At 37.5% G+C, this 17,386-nt stretch overlaps 1 protein-coding gene across 2 annotated transcripts in view; it reads left to right on the top strand.

The window, feature by feature from the left end:
- Positions 1 to 17,386, top strand: part of Hadhb (hydroxyacyl-CoA dehydrogenase trifunctional multienzyme complex subunit beta) — a 50,877-nt gene that overhangs the window by 5,883 nt on the left and 27,608 nt on the right. For both annotated transcript variants that reach the window (XM_004627435.2, XM_023710939.1), the window contains exons 2-7: positions 1,546 to 1,620; positions 1,729 to 1,773; positions 4,346 to 4,445; positions 7,157 to 7,201; positions 12,025 to 12,124; positions 15,725 to 15,812. In XM_004627435.2, coding sequence (XP_004627492.1) covers positions 1,554 to 1,620; positions 1,729 to 1,773; positions 4,346 to 4,445; positions 7,157 to 7,201; positions 12,025 to 12,124; positions 15,725 to 15,812 — 445 coding nt within the window. In that variant the 5' untranslated portion in view covers positions 1,546 to 1,553. The remainder of the gene's footprint in view (positions 1 to 1,545; positions 1,621 to 1,728; positions 1,774 to 4,345; positions 4,446 to 7,156; positions 7,202 to 12,024; positions 12,125 to 15,724; positions 15,813 to 17,386) is intronic.

The following is a 17,386-nucleotide window of genomic DNA, read 5'->3' as shown; positions in this document are numbered from 1 at the left end:
TTGTCTCAGTTCCTTTACTTTTAGTTAACAGTTATCCCAACATTTTCTTTGAACTTCCAAGGATATTCTATAGTAATACCAGGAAATGTACATATCATTTATTTTCTTTTAATATGAGCATGATTTTGTACCTTGCTTTCTTCACTTGATATGGTTTAGAAATCATCTTGGTACATAATGATTTCCTTTTACACAGGGAAAATTTGTATTGTTACTAGGTTGTTGTTGCATGGTTAACTAATCCCATGTTTGTTGGTAATTTTAATCATTTCCTATTACAGTGACAACATAGGTCACATGTGTAACACCAGGGAAATAAATTCATGAAAGTAGAATTGTTGGATTAAAAGTTACATGAAGTTTTTGGCAGATACAGTGATACCTCGGTTGTTGAGCTCAATTCATTCTAAATTTATCTTCAGACACTGAAAATTTCAAGAAATAAGTGTATTTTTCCCATAAGAAATAAGAGATAGGGACTGGCCAGATAGCTCAGTGGACTAAAGTGCCTGCTTATGCAGGTTCAGGGACTGGGGTTCAATCCCTGGTGTGCCATGCTGGCCCTGCCCTCAGGGTGTGCTGAGATGGTGATTGAGTCTGGGTGTGGTGGCGCATGCCTGTAATCTCAGCTCCTGGGAGGCTGAAAACAGGAGGATCGCTATGAGTTGGATCTGTGTAGTGAAACCCTGTTAGACCCTGTATGAAATACATTAAAAAAAAGAAAAGAAAAGAAAAGAAAAATAAGAAATAATGGAAAACCAAATAATTGCTTCTGAGGTCCAAAACTTAGCACTTGTAAATTCATTCTTCCAGGACTATAACACAAAGTTAATAGCCCTAGGTTGTGCAAATACCCCTAAAACACCTAAGCACAATAAATATAGTACATTAAATGTCAAAACAATATAATAAGTAAAATTTTTTAAAAATGTGTACAGGTACCTCACCTTGACTTGGAGACTGCCTGACATGCTAGAAGCTATAGAGAAGCTGGAGGTTGGCCACCTGTGGGGTTTTGGGCAAGACATTCCATGTGCTTGGCCTCCTTTGGACCTAGAATGCCTGGGTTCAGCTCTTAGCTCTGCCACACTAGCTGTGAGTCTTTGGGCAGGCCTCATCTCTTATAAAGGGCATAGTTATCATGATTACACACAACAATTGCTTAGAATAGTGGTTTTGTTGTATGCATTTTTATCCATATGGCTACTATAATATTAGAGCAAAAGTTGATAACAGATGATTTTTTTTTTTTCAGTATTGTAAGTTGAACCCAGTGCCTCAGTGCATGGCAGGCAACCTCTACTGAACTGTATCCTTACTCCTTTTTATTTTTTGAGACAGGGTCTCAATAAGTTGCCTAATTGAAACTTGCATTCATCCTGCCTCAGCCTCCCAAGTAGCTAGGATTACAGGTGTGTACCATGCTCAGGTAAACTTTTTGGTGTTTTATATTAGCCCTGGTTGAGGTTATTGGAGAACATATATTGTAGAGAAGCTATAAATTGCTCATATAACCCAGGATATATTTTGCTCTTGTCTTTTTAGATTTCAGAATGACTTCCATCTTGGCTTATACTTTTAAAAACCTTCCCAGTACATCAAAATGGGCCCTCACATTCTGTAAGTTTAAAGTTTTCTTCCTTTTTAAGGTTAGATTTGGATTTATAAGTATTATACACAGACATTGGATGGTAATGCTTTTTGTAAACAGTTTATTTTGTCTTTTAGGTGTAAGACCCTTGAGCTGTTCCTCCCAGCTACGAGCAAGTGCAGGTATAGAAATTTATAAAATATTTCTCATTTAAATGTTAGATTCTGTATCTATGAATTTTGAATAAAACTCATTTGCTAATTCTCTACCTTATTATCAGTGTGAACATCATTGTAGCTTTTAACTTAAAAACTTACAGAGCCTATCAGTAATGATACTGTATTGTTTAAGATTGGGCTTAAGGGGTTAAAAGACTGTTTTCTGGGCTTTGGAGCCCGATGGAATCATGAAGTTTCCAAAATTTCCCTGGTCATTTTACCTCCCTTCTGGCTACTAGTGCTAGAGTTGATAGCTGAAATAAACTGTTTGATACATTTGTGGAACCAAAAGTTAACTTTTAAAGTTTGCATTTTATGGTAGGCTAGGCTACTATTGAATGTCTTCTTACTCTGCATGCAAGAGTACTTATTTCTAAAATAGAAGAGAATAAGGGAATAGTAAAAGATTGGTTAGCCAATAAGAAATGAAAGAGCAAGGGAATTTGTTGATTTGATAGCCATCTAGAGCTTCAGTAAACTGAATTAGGTATCTTCACTCTTAACCTACACTTGTGCAGAATCTGCTGTAGGTATTTATTTTCCCAGCCAGGGCTAAAAATATCCTGAAAAATTGTTAACATTGTTTCTTTGTCTAGGTTTTGTTTTGACCTATACCTCTGATTTTAGTTTTATTATGGTATTTCTCCTTATGTACTAACTTAGTAGAAAAATGACCTTCCAGAGTTCACAAATTTTGTACTCTGTTTCAGCCCTACCTTTTTTTGAGCATTGAGTCCCTGGATTAGTCACCTTACTTCTCTGTGCTTTCATTTCCTCCTCTCAAAAAGCAGTGGAATTCTAGTCTTGTCATCCTATTAGAGTTATGAAGATATCTGAAAATTCATTGAAGACTCTAAACTCAATATAAGTTCAAGGTGCTGTATTATTCTACTGTTTTCATATAGTATACTGGATTCTCAGAGATCTCTTGAGTAATTGTAGCTAGAGCAGTGCACATTGTCATGTAAGAGTTCTGTATTTCCTATGGGCTCTGGAGTCTTGACTAGAATGTAGATTTCTGATAGCCTCACGCAATTCCTTTCTCCTCTCACCTTTTCCCTAATGATCGTGTTCACCCATGCCTTTGCTTTGCCATCACACAAATAGACCTAAGCCTTGCCAACTAGAGGAAGAAGGTCATCCTGAATATCAATAAGGAGGGCATTTATCTGGCATTTAGACTATTTATGTTACCCTTTAAGTTTTGTCTCCAACTGTATTATAAACCCTCAGGAGATTTAAGCTATTTGTATCTTCCTTGTCTCACATGATGTCCTACAGTTGGTTCACATTGACACCAGTACTGACAGTAGTGCACTCAGGCCGCTGATTATACAGAGGAATGTGACTGGCTGATTGAGGGCAGGCTGGTGTCTGTCTGAGCAGGTTTTAGGTTGCAGGAATTCTGTAACTATGTAACTCCTCTTGAAACCCATGTGACTATCCTTGCTTGATGAAGGGATTAGAATGTGAGAGATTACGAAATGTATTGATGTTTTCAGCCCATCTGACACACTATTGAGTGTCTGATGGAAATTTTGGCTGATTTGATGATTATATATCTCTTTATACCTTTTTCTGTTTACACACATATACACACACATATACAAAGTTAGGAGCCGGTTTGTATGGTAAAACAGGATAGGAGGATAAGAGCTCTTTGGGTGACTATTCAATACATAATAACAAATATTTTAAAAATATGGCCTATAGAATTAGTTACTTTATAGTAAGCTAAATTATTTGGAATGACCAATTTTTGCTCAAGAGGTTGCCATAGAAATTTAGAGGCAGAAACTATAGGTTAGTGTAGTTATGAGAGAAAGTTTTATTTGTAGGCGCTAGCATGTGAAATAAACCTGAAAGAAACATAGGAAATGGGTAAAATAGGACCTCCGAGATAGGGTCCCTGAATAAGGCATGGAGGTTAAGTGAACAGAGGTGTGAAGGACACAGGCTCATCTTGTTATAGTTCTAAAAGTGTTAGGTAGTTAAGACAGAATTAAGTAAATAATTCTAATAAGGGAACTTTATTAGAGTAAAAATGGTGAAGGTGTGTTGTATGTGCATTAGTGGGAGTTGACTCTCACTGAACTACACTCTGGCCCATTTTTATATTTTGAGATGGAGTATTACTGAATAGCTCAGGCTGGACTCAAACTTGGAGTCTCCTGACTCTTAAGAGTGCTGGGATTATAGGCCTGTCTCCTCGGGCCCAGCAGGAGTGAAGAATTTGAATTTTATCTGAAAATTTTATAAAAGGAGCATAGGGTCATTTCTTTAAAAGCACAGCCTTAAACTCATAGTGATCCTCTTGCCTCAGCCTCCTAGGTGCTGAGATTACAGATGTGTATCACCATACCTAGCAACTTCTGAATTTTTAGCCTTTAAAAAATATTTAAATGGTTTAATAATTGACAAATGCAACTTGACCTGGAGTGATGTCATTCTTCTTAAAATGTCTATTTTTATAACAACGTGAAGTCATCGTATTTCATATATTTTAATTAATAGTTCTTTGAATTTTATTTTAAAGCTGTCCAGACCAAATCAAAGAAGACCTTAGCGAAACCCAATCTAAGGAATATTGTGGTAGTAGATGGTGTTCGAATTCCATTTTTGCTGTCAGGCACTTCGTAAGTATGAAATGAGGGTGTTATTTCTTCTTTGAAGGTATTCTCTAATGTGAGCTTTGTAAATATGGCATAACTCATTAGGTAATAATATCATTAGTGCACTAATATGTGAATAGCATCTCCACAAAATTAACACAAACTAAGTCAAATCAGTATGAAGTAATGTCAAAATGTTTTTTATCCTTCTCATAACTAAGCCTAGTAAATAGTAAAGTTTTGGCTTGAAACAGCCCTATTTTGGCAGCCCAGTGTAGGTAGAGATAGTTTGCTTTCAACAGAGCTGCCCTTTTCTGGAGACAAGGGATATTATTTCTGTGCCTCCTCAGCAGTCAGAGTGCTGAGCATGTGGGCCTTGGGAATTCTGGCGGTCTTTGATTCACTGCTCCTACCTTCTGGAAAGTGTTAGACTTGGAGTCGATAAGGCTGGCTCAGATCACTGGTGGTGCACTCCGAGTATATGGGACCAGAGAACTTGTCAACCTTTTCTATTTCTTGTCTGTCCCCAAGTGAGGTTCAGTGTATCCAAAGCCAATAAGTGGACTGATATTTAGATTCAATTCTATGCTGTTCAGATTGTTTTAATGTTTGTATTTGAACCAGCAGTAACTAGCTTAAACTGTGTTGGTGAATGTTTAGGCCTGTGCTTATATGTGCCCTGGTAAGGATTATCTGAGCCCTTGGGAGGTATGTTAGTTAAAAGCAACATACAATCCCAGTGTGGCGGCACATGCCTGTAGTCCCAGGTATTTGGAAAGTTAAGTTGGGAGGATCACTTGAGCACAGAGTTTGAGTCTAGCCTGGACAACATAAGAAGACACTGTCTCAGAACAAAATAAAAGAAAAAGAAAATGCCAAGGAGAGCATTGTATATAATATACCATCAGTTTTGAAGTTACATACCTGTGTATGTGTGCATGCATTTACCTACACAGCCTACCAATAAGGTTCATTTTAAAACAGATGGATTAGAATGTAGAAAGTGTTTTCTTACAAAAATAATATTATGAGTAAATGATGATAAAGTTTCCTCAGTCACTGTTTTTCAGCAATAGTAGCCCTTTTAACCATATTTCTCAATATATTCTCCTTTACTGACACAATAGCAGTGAAGACTTTATCAGCAACAGAGTAATAAAGAGTTCTATCAAGAGAAGAATGTCCTTAGCCGGGAAGGAGCTTTTATTTCATTTTTTTAAAAAGTTTTTTTTAGTACACATTTGCAATGCATAATGGATGCATTCATCTTGGGGGAGTTGATGTGTATGCACATACATCTTAGTCCTTTTCACTTTGCTTTTCCTTTCTCCCTTCATATCTCTTCATCTTTGGATTTCTTTGCAATTTAGAGGTTTATCTCCCTGTTTTCTGTTACCTTTTATTTTGTTCTTTAAATTATACTTTGTATTTCTCATGAAGAGAAACTATGTGATATTTAAGTTTCTTTCACTTTGCATTATGTTCTCAAGGTGAATCCCTTTTCCTACAGATGAATCAAATCCATCCTTTTGTAAGGCAGAGTTGTACTCCATTTTGTATAAATTCTCCATCTCCTTTATCCATTTAGACAGACATGTGAACTGCTTCCAAGACTTAGCCACTATGAGTTGTGTTGCTAGAAATGGGAACATAGGTTTGCATGTGTCACCGTAATATGTGTTTAGATCTTCTGGGAAGATACCTCAAAAGGGAATAAGTAGGTTGAGTGGAATTTCTAATTTCAGTTTTTGAGTAATCTCCATTCTGTTGTGATTGTACTGGTTTACACTTCTGCCAGGAGTGTAGAAGGGTTCCATTTCCACACCCAGCATAGAACCTGGACTGGACCCTGGAACAGAAACAGGACATCAGTGGAAAAGCTGGTGAGATCCAAATGAAGTTAGCAGCTGAGTGAATGATACTGTGTCAGTGTTGTTTAGTTTTAATAAATACATTATGATTATGTAAGATAGTAACATTAGAAGGGGCAGGGAAAAGGGTATGAGGAATTCTCTTCTGTCTTTTTAGTGTCTTTATAAATCTCTAATTACTTCAAAACAAAGTTCCTTAGAATATGTCCTTTTTATAGCCTTTAGGCACTACAAAATCAGTAATGTACCTTAAAGAAAAGTTTTAAGACCTCAAAAGGTGAGATTTGGTTTTAGAGAATGTATCATTAAAAATATATCAACCTGAACAATAAGAGTACTATACAGAGCATTCTTTTATTTTAGATTCTTAGATTCTTAACAAGCTTTTTTTTTTTTTTTTGAGACAGGGTCTTACTATTCCAGGCTGGCCTTGAATTCACTATATAGTCTAGGCTGATCCTGACCATGCAGGAGTCTTCCTGCCTTTGTCTCTTGATTACAGGTGTGCATCACCATTCCCGGATCTTAGCAAGGTTCTAGGAGTTAAAGTTTGCCAAATTTTTAAGGATATTCAATGGCAAAGATACATTATGTCTTCATTTTAGTTGATGGGCTACTTTGGATGAAGTTAGGAGCTTTTTTGGCAGTGTATGTTAGATAACCCAGGTATTTTGAACAGAACGAAATAAAACTTACTGAAGTACTAAGCTTTGGTTTTTTTCTTATTTTATTTTATTTTTTAGTGGTACCAGGGATAGAACTCAGGACCTAGTTCTTGTAAGGCAAGCACTTATTCCACTGAGTAATCTCCCCAGCCCTTTGAAGTTCTAAGCTTTTGACTTAAATTATGTTTTCTTTCTCCAGATATAAAGACCTGATGCCACATGATTTGGCTAGAGCAGCACTTCTGTAAGTAAAAGCAATTTTATTTTATTTCAGTTATTTTACTAAAGACAACTTTCTTCAGTTTTTATAATTGACATGGGATGCTGTATAGAATTTTCATATCTAGACATACTGATTATTTTGTTATATACTAAGAAAGATGCCAGCCATCTTCTACAGATTAATTTACTCTTTTTTTTTTTTTTTTTTTTTTTTGGCGGAACTGGGGATTGAACTCAGGCCTTTGCACTTGCCAGGCAAGTGCTTATTTTACTGAGCCATGTCCCTGGCCCCAATTTATTCTTCAATTTTTACCCATCGGTGCTGTACAAATTTGAGCAACTCATGAATATCAGTTATCTTTATTTTGCAGGTATCAAAATAAGATTGAGATGGATGAATTAATTTTGTGAGGGTCATAAAATGTGGCTGTTTTTAGGAAATAAATAGAAAGGCACTATTTTATTCACTTCCAGTGTTACTTTGCCTTAGTGTCACAGGTGTTTCCCTACGGGGAGATGATCCTCATGTGACTTTCTGCCCATCCTAACTCTGTCCTGCATCTTCTCTTCTGCCAGCCTTGTTTTACTCCTTCATACTCATTACTCTCCCTAGTTGTGTAATTGTTTCCATTCTCACTGCTCTGGAGGAACCATCTCTACCATTTTTGAAAATTTTCTTTTTTTGAATTATGGCCTTGAATTCCTAGGCTCAAGTGGTCCTCCAGTGTTAGCCTCCTGAGTACCTATGCCACCATGCCTGGCTTCTCTTTTTTTGAAAATTGAATCTCTTTTCATTCCATTTAAAGGAATTTTGCAGGTTTTGGTCCTTAGAATTTACATTTCCCTGTAAGTACATTTTCCGTTAAAAACAGCATCCTTGTCATATTTATTTGTAAATGTAGAAGGCTCCCACACATCTAACTTTACCCTCTTCTTAGCCATAGCAAACTCAAAATATTGAAGATCACCCCCTCCCCCAATCTGGCTTTAACTCCCACCCCTGCAGTGGCATGGGGGATTTGATCCAGGGCCTGCAAGGTGGTAGGTGGGTCTTTACATATGTTCAGCCTTGTCTTCCCATGTGATAAGGGTGTTACTATGTCCCTACACACATTTTTGTATTTTACACTAAAATGTACAGTTAAATTGAAATAGCATGATGAACATCTAAATACCATCCACTTAAATTTAATAATCGTTATCATTTTGCCAAATTTTCTCTTTCTGTATGGCTTGGATCCTCATGATAGTAAACTGCAGACATCATGATACTTAAGCTCTAAGTATTTCACCTTGTATGTCCTAAGAATAAGGAGCCTCTTTGCTAACCCCTGTACTAACTTGTAATGATTCCATGATAACTTCCCATGTCTAGTTCATATGCAAATCTTCCTTAATTGTTTTAAGAGTGACTTTTTTTTTTTTTTTTTGGTGGTACTGGGGATTGAACTCAGGACCCTGCGCTTGCCAGGCAAGTGCTTATTCTACTGAGCTCTCTCCCTGGCTCCAAGAGTGTCTTTTCTTAAAAAGAAAATATTTCCAAACCTGAACCTCATCAGTGTCTGTGTTATAGATAAGTCTGTTTATTCTCTTTTGACTTAGAAGGTTTCTTTCCTTTTCTCCCCCTATGACATTGAGATTTTGAAAAGTCCAGGCCTGCTATATTATAGAATGTCCCATTCTGGAAGTTTCTTCATAATGATATTTAACCTACCTCTCCTGACTTTCTTTTTTAAAATTTTTTTTTATTTTATTGAGAAATAAATATGAATGAGACAGTTTCAAAGCTGAATAATAGGACAGTTTCGATAATAAATACCTTGTACATTTTTATCTTCTTAGTGGTTATCCATAGTACAAGAAGCAGACAGGATATCCTGTCCAAACACTATTAGTACACCACCTCCTTCTCATTGAATTAAGCGAAAGTAGGTGTATATCTATCGTAACTATTTTGTATATATAAAAACAAAATGATCTTTCCTTTGTATCCCCCCCTTTTTTTTAGTCCTGTCAGAGGTGAATATTCTATTGGCATCTAAATATTAAGGTGTTTGAATTCAGCTAAACAATCCAACACTGTCCACCAGTCTATAATATTAGTGGGTTATCTCAGAAGTTATTGACTTGAGCCTTTTACAGCTCATTGTATTAATATGGCTTTACTTTATATACCTCGTTTTTATACTTTTCTGCTGGGTGGTTAAGACCAAGATAAAGCAAGACCTATATAGCAAGAAATGTAACTTTTGTATCTGATAAGGTCAGTCAGGTACCCTCAGCATTTATCCTGTAGCCCTGTACCGCACTTTGTAGATCCTTTGCCTCCTGACTTTCTTACAACCTCAGAATTAGGTGTAGCAACCTGATAGATTGGAGTTAAATGTTTCTTCTTTGGCAAGAATACCCTTGGTCATATTGGGGCAAATGTGTGTGATGCTGAGTCTAATAACTTGGTCATGGTGGTCAAACTGATTAAGCTATCTGATCTTTTGATGATAAAGGTTCACTTTTTCCTTTGGAGTTAGTGAGCAGTCTGTATAATCGTATCTTAGCACTATGTAAACTCTGTTCTTCAGTAGCTTCTTATCAAATGGGCTTTAGCATCCATTGATAATTTTGGCCTGAATCAGTTATTATATTAGAGATTATGAATTTGTGATTTTTCTCATTATCTTATTATTTATTGACATTTTTCTGTAAGAGCAGCTTTTTTTAAATTGATGAGAAACTTCAGAATTTTTATTTATACCAACTTTAACCTTACTCTTTAAAAAAAATTTTTATTAATACTTAAATTTTTTTTTTTTTAATGTATTTGGTACATGGTGTCACTACCCAGCTTGGACTCGTGGTGATCCTCCTGTTTCCAGTCTCTTCAGTGCTGTGATTACAGGCATGCACCACCACACTAGGGCTGTGTGGCTGGCTCAGCACATCTTGGGCAGGCCGGCACAGCATGTGTCGCTGGGGATTGAACCCCAGTCCTTGTGCTTGCCTAAGCAGGCACTTAGTCCACTGAGCTATCTCACTGGCCCTAGTACATATTTTTGATATATGATAATTATATTTATTGTGAGGAATTCATGTCACATCTTAATTCTTTCTATGTACTCTTTCTCTTCCGTTTCTTGGTTCCCTTCCCATTTGTAAAATATCTATCTCTCGTTTCCTGTTATCTATTGTTATGCTTTTTAATTTATTTATACTTGGCATTTCTCATATAAGAGAACTCGTGGTTTTTAAGCTGTATGATTTGTTTCACTTAATACAGCTTCAAGGTGCATCCATTTTCCTACAAATGACTCAAATTCACCTTTCTTTCTTATAGACTAGTATTCCACTGTGTATAAATACCACGTTTTTTTGTCTGTTCATCTGTGGATTGATGCATAGGCTACTCCTAAGGTCTAGCTATTATGGGTTGTGCTGCTATAAACATGGGTATGTGTTTATCACTGCAGTGTGATCTTTTTAATTCCTTTGGAAAGGTACCTAGTAAGGAAATATGTGGGTGGAATGGAATGTCTGTCATTACCATTTTTGCAGCTCATATTACTCCACATCTTTTCTGTGGGACCTCCTTCCATTTGACTGTCAGACATTTTTGGTTTTTAGTATAGTACTATTTTTGAGGTATAATTTGTGATAAAATGGCACATTTTTTAATGAGTTTTGCCAAATATGTATACCCATGTTCTTGCTTTTACTAAGGTTCCATTTGAATGTTTTATTACCTTGACAAAAAAGATGTTGGGGCCGATGAGATAGCTCAGCAGTCTAAAGCATCTGCTTAGGCAAGCTTAGGCAAGCATGCAGGGACCGCGGTTCTATCCCTGGCACCACATGCCGTGCAAACCCCACCCTCAGGGTGGGCTGACCTGGCCAAAAAGAACACAGGGATTTACTTTGTATTTTGCTTCAGATGTATCAGTCATTTCTTTTTCTTTTTGTAGAACTGGGTATTGAATTTAGGCCCTTGCACTTGCCAGGCAAGCACTTATTCTACTGAGCCATCTCCCTGGCCCCCAGTCATTTCTTTCAAAGCTTTTGTCTCTCATTGCTGGTGACGCACACCTGTGATCCAGCACACAGGGATACTGAGCCAAGAAGATCAAAGGTTTGAGCACATTCTGAGCAACTTAGAAACTTAGCAAGGCCCTGTCTCAAAATAAAAACGAGCTGGGAATGTTGCTCAGTGCAAAAGGTCCTGGGTGGTGGCAGAGGAGAATCATTTGTCTCTTTCATGGAGAATGATATTTAGGAATCAGGTCTGGGTTCAAGGTATGCTCATAAGTGTTACTACTTCTAGTTTCTACCTATGGGCAAAACATACATATCTATATAAATAAATTGTTTCAGGCATGTGTTTATGTTGGTTTCAAATTTCAATTTAATATTACCATCATTTTTCTCCATCTCTTTGATTTTTGTATCTCTTCTGTTTTTACTGATAAGTTTGATTCCTTCTAACATTAACTAACATTACTATATTTATTTATTTTATATTCTAAATGTTTTATTTTTCCTTTCTAATTTCTCTTTACCAATTCATTGGACATCGAGTGTTGAACTTTTAAATCGCTCATTCATTTCTTCTTCAGTGCCAAATGCTTATCAAAGTAAGGAAAAGATGTAATTCCTGCCCTTTGAAATTCAAGGCTTACCTTTTAAAATTTTATTTGTTGCAGTACTGAGGATTGGCCCAAAACCTTGTGCATGCTGGGTGAGCACTCACAGCCCAGCCTAAAGCTTGCCTTTCCACAGAAGTGCAGTCTTTTGTTAGGATCCCTGGCACCTGATCAATGTGTGAAATTTTTCCTTGTTTTGCACTTCTGCTTTCAGGGGTTTGTTACATCGCACCAATGTTCCAAAGGAAGTTGTTGATTATATCACCTTTGGCACAGTTATTCAGGAAGTGAAGACAAGCAATGTGGCTAGAGAGGTGAGCAAAATAACCTTTGTATTGTTTAAAGGGTTTAATAGGAGAATCAATTTGAATCTCAACCATTAGAATTTACTTTTTGAGTTTTTACTTTTTCTTTTCTTATTTTATAGTGCTGGGGTTTGAACCCAGGGCCTCAACCATTCTAGGCAAGTGCTCTACCATGAGCTATACCCTCAGCCCTAAAATTTACTTTTTGAAAGCCATTGCAATCAGTTGAAGGGTCAGAGATGGAGTTCAGCTCCAACTGCAGTACCACAAAGTAATAAAAATATCTACTTAAAATTCATTAGCTAACCTTACATTTGACTTAAAATGTAATATTACAGCTTAAATTAAAAGCATTGCTAATATTTAAAAGCATTAGACTGTAAACCAAATAGTTACATTATTTGTATATGTTCCTGTTTTACTATAAGTCAAATCAGTTATTTGAGTTGGGTTAGGAAATGTTAGTCCTTTGTTTTAGAAAAATAGAGATTATGGCAATTTATAACTGCAGTTGCTTTTGTAGTAATGCTAGATATAGTTTATAACTAGTTTAAAATATCTTTCTCAGACAACTAACTTTATAGCTTGGGTTTTATCATTGGACTTAGCCTTGTTTATTCATTTGTTTCCATTGACTGGATGACACGTGGACAGATTTCGAAAGAAGTATTTCACAGGCATCTACTTTTACCCTAGTTGGCAGAGCTCCATGTAGTACTGACTGGGCATCCATGATAACGACAGGCCTTGTACGTCTGTTACGTGTGTCCCAGGCATTTCTCCAAGAACAGTCCAAACATGTCTCTAGGCTTTGTCTCAATCAAAAGTTGTTGTTTGGATAGTGTTGCCTGCAAAGCACTGTGTACTAAGCTTTATTTTGGCTCTGTGCTTATGTTTGTGCTCAGTGTAGTTGTGAGATTGATAACTTAGGTCACTGGGAGCCCAGGGAGAAGGGCACTTGAGCAGGACTGTGCATATTTGTTCTGCTAGTAGATGTTAAAACCATTGAATGCCTGGCATAAAATCCTAGGAAATCAACTGTGTGCTGCTGAGCAGTAGGAAGGACTCAAGAACATGAGATTTTTGTTTTTCTTTTGAAATCTTGTGACCCCCCCCATATGTTCACATTTCTGAATGTATTTGTGAGAGTTTTATAAAGTACATAAAGCTTATCTAATACATTTTCAACTTTAATGTTCTGAAAATAAAGTGACTTTTATAAGAGTACTTAAAAAGTAGTTGTTAAAACTGTTCATATATATTATTATATTATTTTAATATAATATACAATATTAATGTGTATATATTTATAATTAAATTAATATATAACATACATACATATATATGTATGTATATATATATATACTCTTTTGTAAAACAAAAGCCAAGTTTTTCTATGAATTTTTTTTTTTTTGGGGGGGGGAAATTGTATATCTGTATACAAATCTCAGCTGTGATTGACATGAAGTAGGTCCCTCCCCTTACCCTAAGCTAGTAATTCCAGTCAGGTTGTACTCTAGGTCAGTTTTCTAGTGACTGGAGGGAAATATTGAATTGAGGAAATAATAGAGTGTTTCTTTAAGCTTGTATTGTAACCTAAGAACCAGCGTAGTTGCAGCTAAAGAATTTCTTTAGGATCTATTATTTGCATTAAAATTAGCCTGAAATCCTAAAAGGCTTCTGGTGTTCCTACGAACATGACTTTGCTGAAAAACCTCCACATAGTTCCTGCTCTCCAGTTTAACTAAGTGGTGTCCTCCTTCCTTTTCCCTAGTGCCTCGAGAACTGTTCAAACTTTAAATAGAAGCATGTGAACAAGGGTCACCAGTTACCACTTCTATTTACAGCTCCTTCATTCCCAGGGTCAGCTGGGGCTAAGGGTGACAAGTGCTAGCAAGGCTCTGGTGTGGATCCGGCTATTGTGACCCGAGTGTCCCTTGCCCTTGCCCTTGCCCTACTGCAGAGCTTATCTTTCCTGCTTGCTGAACCTTTTCCCTGTTTCCATTGCCCTGGTTTAGGCTGAGAGGCTGTCTTGTAGTTTTTAGCCAAGTCAATTGGGTACTTAGTGTCAGTCCTCCTACTTGGAGGGAGGAGAATAAGGTCATGTTGCTTGCTTTGGTTTCTACAAGGATGGATGATAAATAGTATAAAGTGAAAATCAGCCATGAAACAGAGAAGCTCATTAGTCTAGGCTTTGGAAACATAGTTGTTTTACCAAATTATAGGAGAATTTGTATTCTGAAGGCAAATAGATATTTTTAGAAAAAGACTACTAACAATGAATTATAATAGGATTCAGAATAGGGGACAGGTTTGGGAGGGTTTTTTGGCAGTGGGGTATTGTGTTTGGCGTGGGACAAAGAGCCACATTACCACTGAGCTGACCCCCAGCCCGGAAGCTTTATTTTTAAAGTAAAAAAGATTTATTTTAAAAATAAAGCTTTACTGTGAAAAATGTTTGAAAAATAAAAGATAATAGGAAACATGAAGATAGATCTTTTGCAAAAGGAAAGAGGATCAAGAGGTAGAGGGAGAGGAAGAGGTTGAAAAAGAATTAAGGTGTGTTGTGTACACAGATCAACTCCCCACAATGAATGTAATCCTTAAGTACTGTAAACATGTACAAATAAAAATTAAAATTAAAAAATAAAAGTATTTTATAATGATACCTATAGATGTTTTATTTTCATGTTTGATTTTATACTGCCAATAAAACCAAGGCTATTTTTTGCCAGATTAATGGAACTTCCCAGTTTTCTCAGGAGCCCTCAAGCTTCAGGTCATTCTCAGGGAACTAGGGCTGGGGAGATGGCTCAGCGGAATAAGTGCTTCCCTGGCAAGTGCAAGGGCCTGAGTTCAATCCCCAGTTCTACCAAAAAAAATAATAATAAATAAATTAATAATTCTCAGGGAACTGCTCATGTCAGCATCCTGCCATCCCTCCCAGTTGTGAGCTGCTCTGACCCATATTCATGAGGAGCTTACTGCTAACTCTAGCCATTCTCCAGTGTCTCACTGAGCTGAGCTGCTCCACGTTTGCAGTTCTGCTCTGTCTGGGCTCACTAGTGTGCTGTCTGAGTATAACTGGCAGAGAGGAGAGTCAAGCAGGCAGGTACCTGAGTGGGAGCTGTTGATGAGTTACAACATAACTTAGAAACATGAGCATCTTTCCATAGTTTTTGACTTTTGGTTTGCTACTAGGCTTTGAAACTGCAGGGACACAGATTATAAGACCTTCACTGCATAATACATCCCATTGTCCCACTGTCTGTATTTGAAAATTTAAGTAAATTAATATTAAATTGTTATTTTTGAAGGCTCTGAGCAAAGAATTGCTAAGAAATTAGATGAGATGAAAGACTATTGTATCTTTTTCTACCACACTAGAAACTGGCTGCTAGAAAATTTGCAGCATATCTGTCGATTAATGGCCAGTGAAAAGTTGGCAAACCATTTTTGTGATGGCCTTAATTTTATTTTAAACATTGTTCTGTGGAACATGGAAATAGAATCCCTTCCTGATTCTCCAGGCAGAGTAGTAGTACTCAGAGTGTTATGTCATGCAGTCCATTTCTCCTAAGTGACTATCTCTTTCACTGTTTCCTGAAGGCTGCCCTTGGAGCTGGCTTCTCTGACAAGACTCCTGCTCACACTGTTACCATGGCTTGCATCTCCTCAAACCAGGCCATGACCACAGGTGTGTTTCTTCTCAATGTTGTTCATAGGAGTGTTTAAATTGCATCTTAATTTTCCTCCTTTGTCTTTTGTGTCATTAAAAGTAATCTTATCCAGGTGTGGTGTTCCACGCCTGTAATCCTAGCTACCCAAGAGAATGAGGTGGGAGGATGGCATTGGATACCAGCCTGGGCAACTTAGTAGGGCCTTGTCTCAAAATAAAACAATTAAAAAGACTGAGAGAATACTACAATAGAGAGCAGAGTTCATTTATAAGCATATTCATCCCAGTTTATTTGTAAGCACAAGAAAGACTTGCCAGAAACTTAACAAATAAGTGATAAGAACAGAGCTCTTCATTTATGTTTTTTAAAAATGAGGTCACGTTATAGCTTTTGATTTTTGACAGATAGTTCTCAACCTTTTCTTGATTTTTATGCACAAGGGCCCAGTCTTAAGGAATTCCCTCCATCAGTAATGTTGCTGGGTGTAGCAGGAGGACCATGTTGCTGGGTGGGTGCTTGACAGCCAGTGGCACAAGGTGGTTCTGATACGATGATTCCCGGGAAGAGAGGGTCCTGTACCTCCACCACTACCTGAGTTGTAAACCTCTGCTTTGGATGGCACAAGTCTTTCTCTCACATTCTTCCCACATCCTTGTCAGTTCTATATATATCATAGCAACTTCTTCTGCAACATTTCGTAGCAGCAGCCTTTGGTGTGTAGACAGAAAACTTGGAAGGATTAGTATTCTTGTGCTGTTTTAGTAACATTGAGGCCAAGTTGGGCAGCCTGACTTGTGGCAGGAAACAAATGCCAGAGGCAGTGACTAAGCTATTCACTCTAACAATATTCATCAGCTTCCAGGTAGAGTAAAGGAATACTTGTCAGTGGCCATAAAGAGGGAGAAGGGCTGCCTTCCCAAAGCTGGAATTTCTCTGCTTTGTAGTAGAAACAAATATTCTCTATAGCGAAACTTTCTAAAAACTGATGCTGGGAACATAATAAAATATCCACCTTCACTGGGAGTTATGATTGTAATCTTAGCACTCAGAAGGCTGAGGCAGGAAGACCACAGGTTTGAGGCAAATGGGGGTACATAGTGAATTCAGGGCTAATCTGGACTACACAGTAAAAGCTTGTTTCAGACAAACAAAACAAAACAATAATATGCAAGATAGCTGGACCCAGAGCTTAGGCACGGTGTGTGAGTGAGACTGCCTGGGGGCCTGCAGATCCTCATTCGACCCAGAGTGCAGGCCCAGCGTGGAACCCTTCAGCAGAACTCCCTGCAAAGAGGCTAGAGGAAAGAACCACCCAGCTGTTTCAGGAGCAGAACATCTTGCCAGAGTGACACAAAGGGTTCAACTCTAAGGACTGCGACAGAAAGAAGTGGAGCACAGCAGCCAGATCCAAGTAATACCCACCTGGAGGAATCCGAACTTCATAGATCCAGACCTGGTGCTAAGGTAATAACTCTATCTGAGCTCTACACCAAAGGTCAGACAGAAGACAGTGGTATACAAAATGACAAAGAGAAGAAACAAAATGCAGTCTCAGGCCCCGAGTCCACCCAGTACAACTGCAGAAGACACT

This window comes from Octodon degus, unplaced genomic scaffold (assembly GCF_000260255.1).
Source record: "Octodon degus isolate 3935 unplaced genomic scaffold, OctDeg1.0 scaffold00019, whole genome shotgun sequence".
NCBI lineage: Eukaryota > Metazoa > Chordata > Mammalia > Rodentia > Octodontidae > Octodon > Octodon degus.
This window is presented reverse-complemented; position numbering and strand designations above follow the sequence as displayed.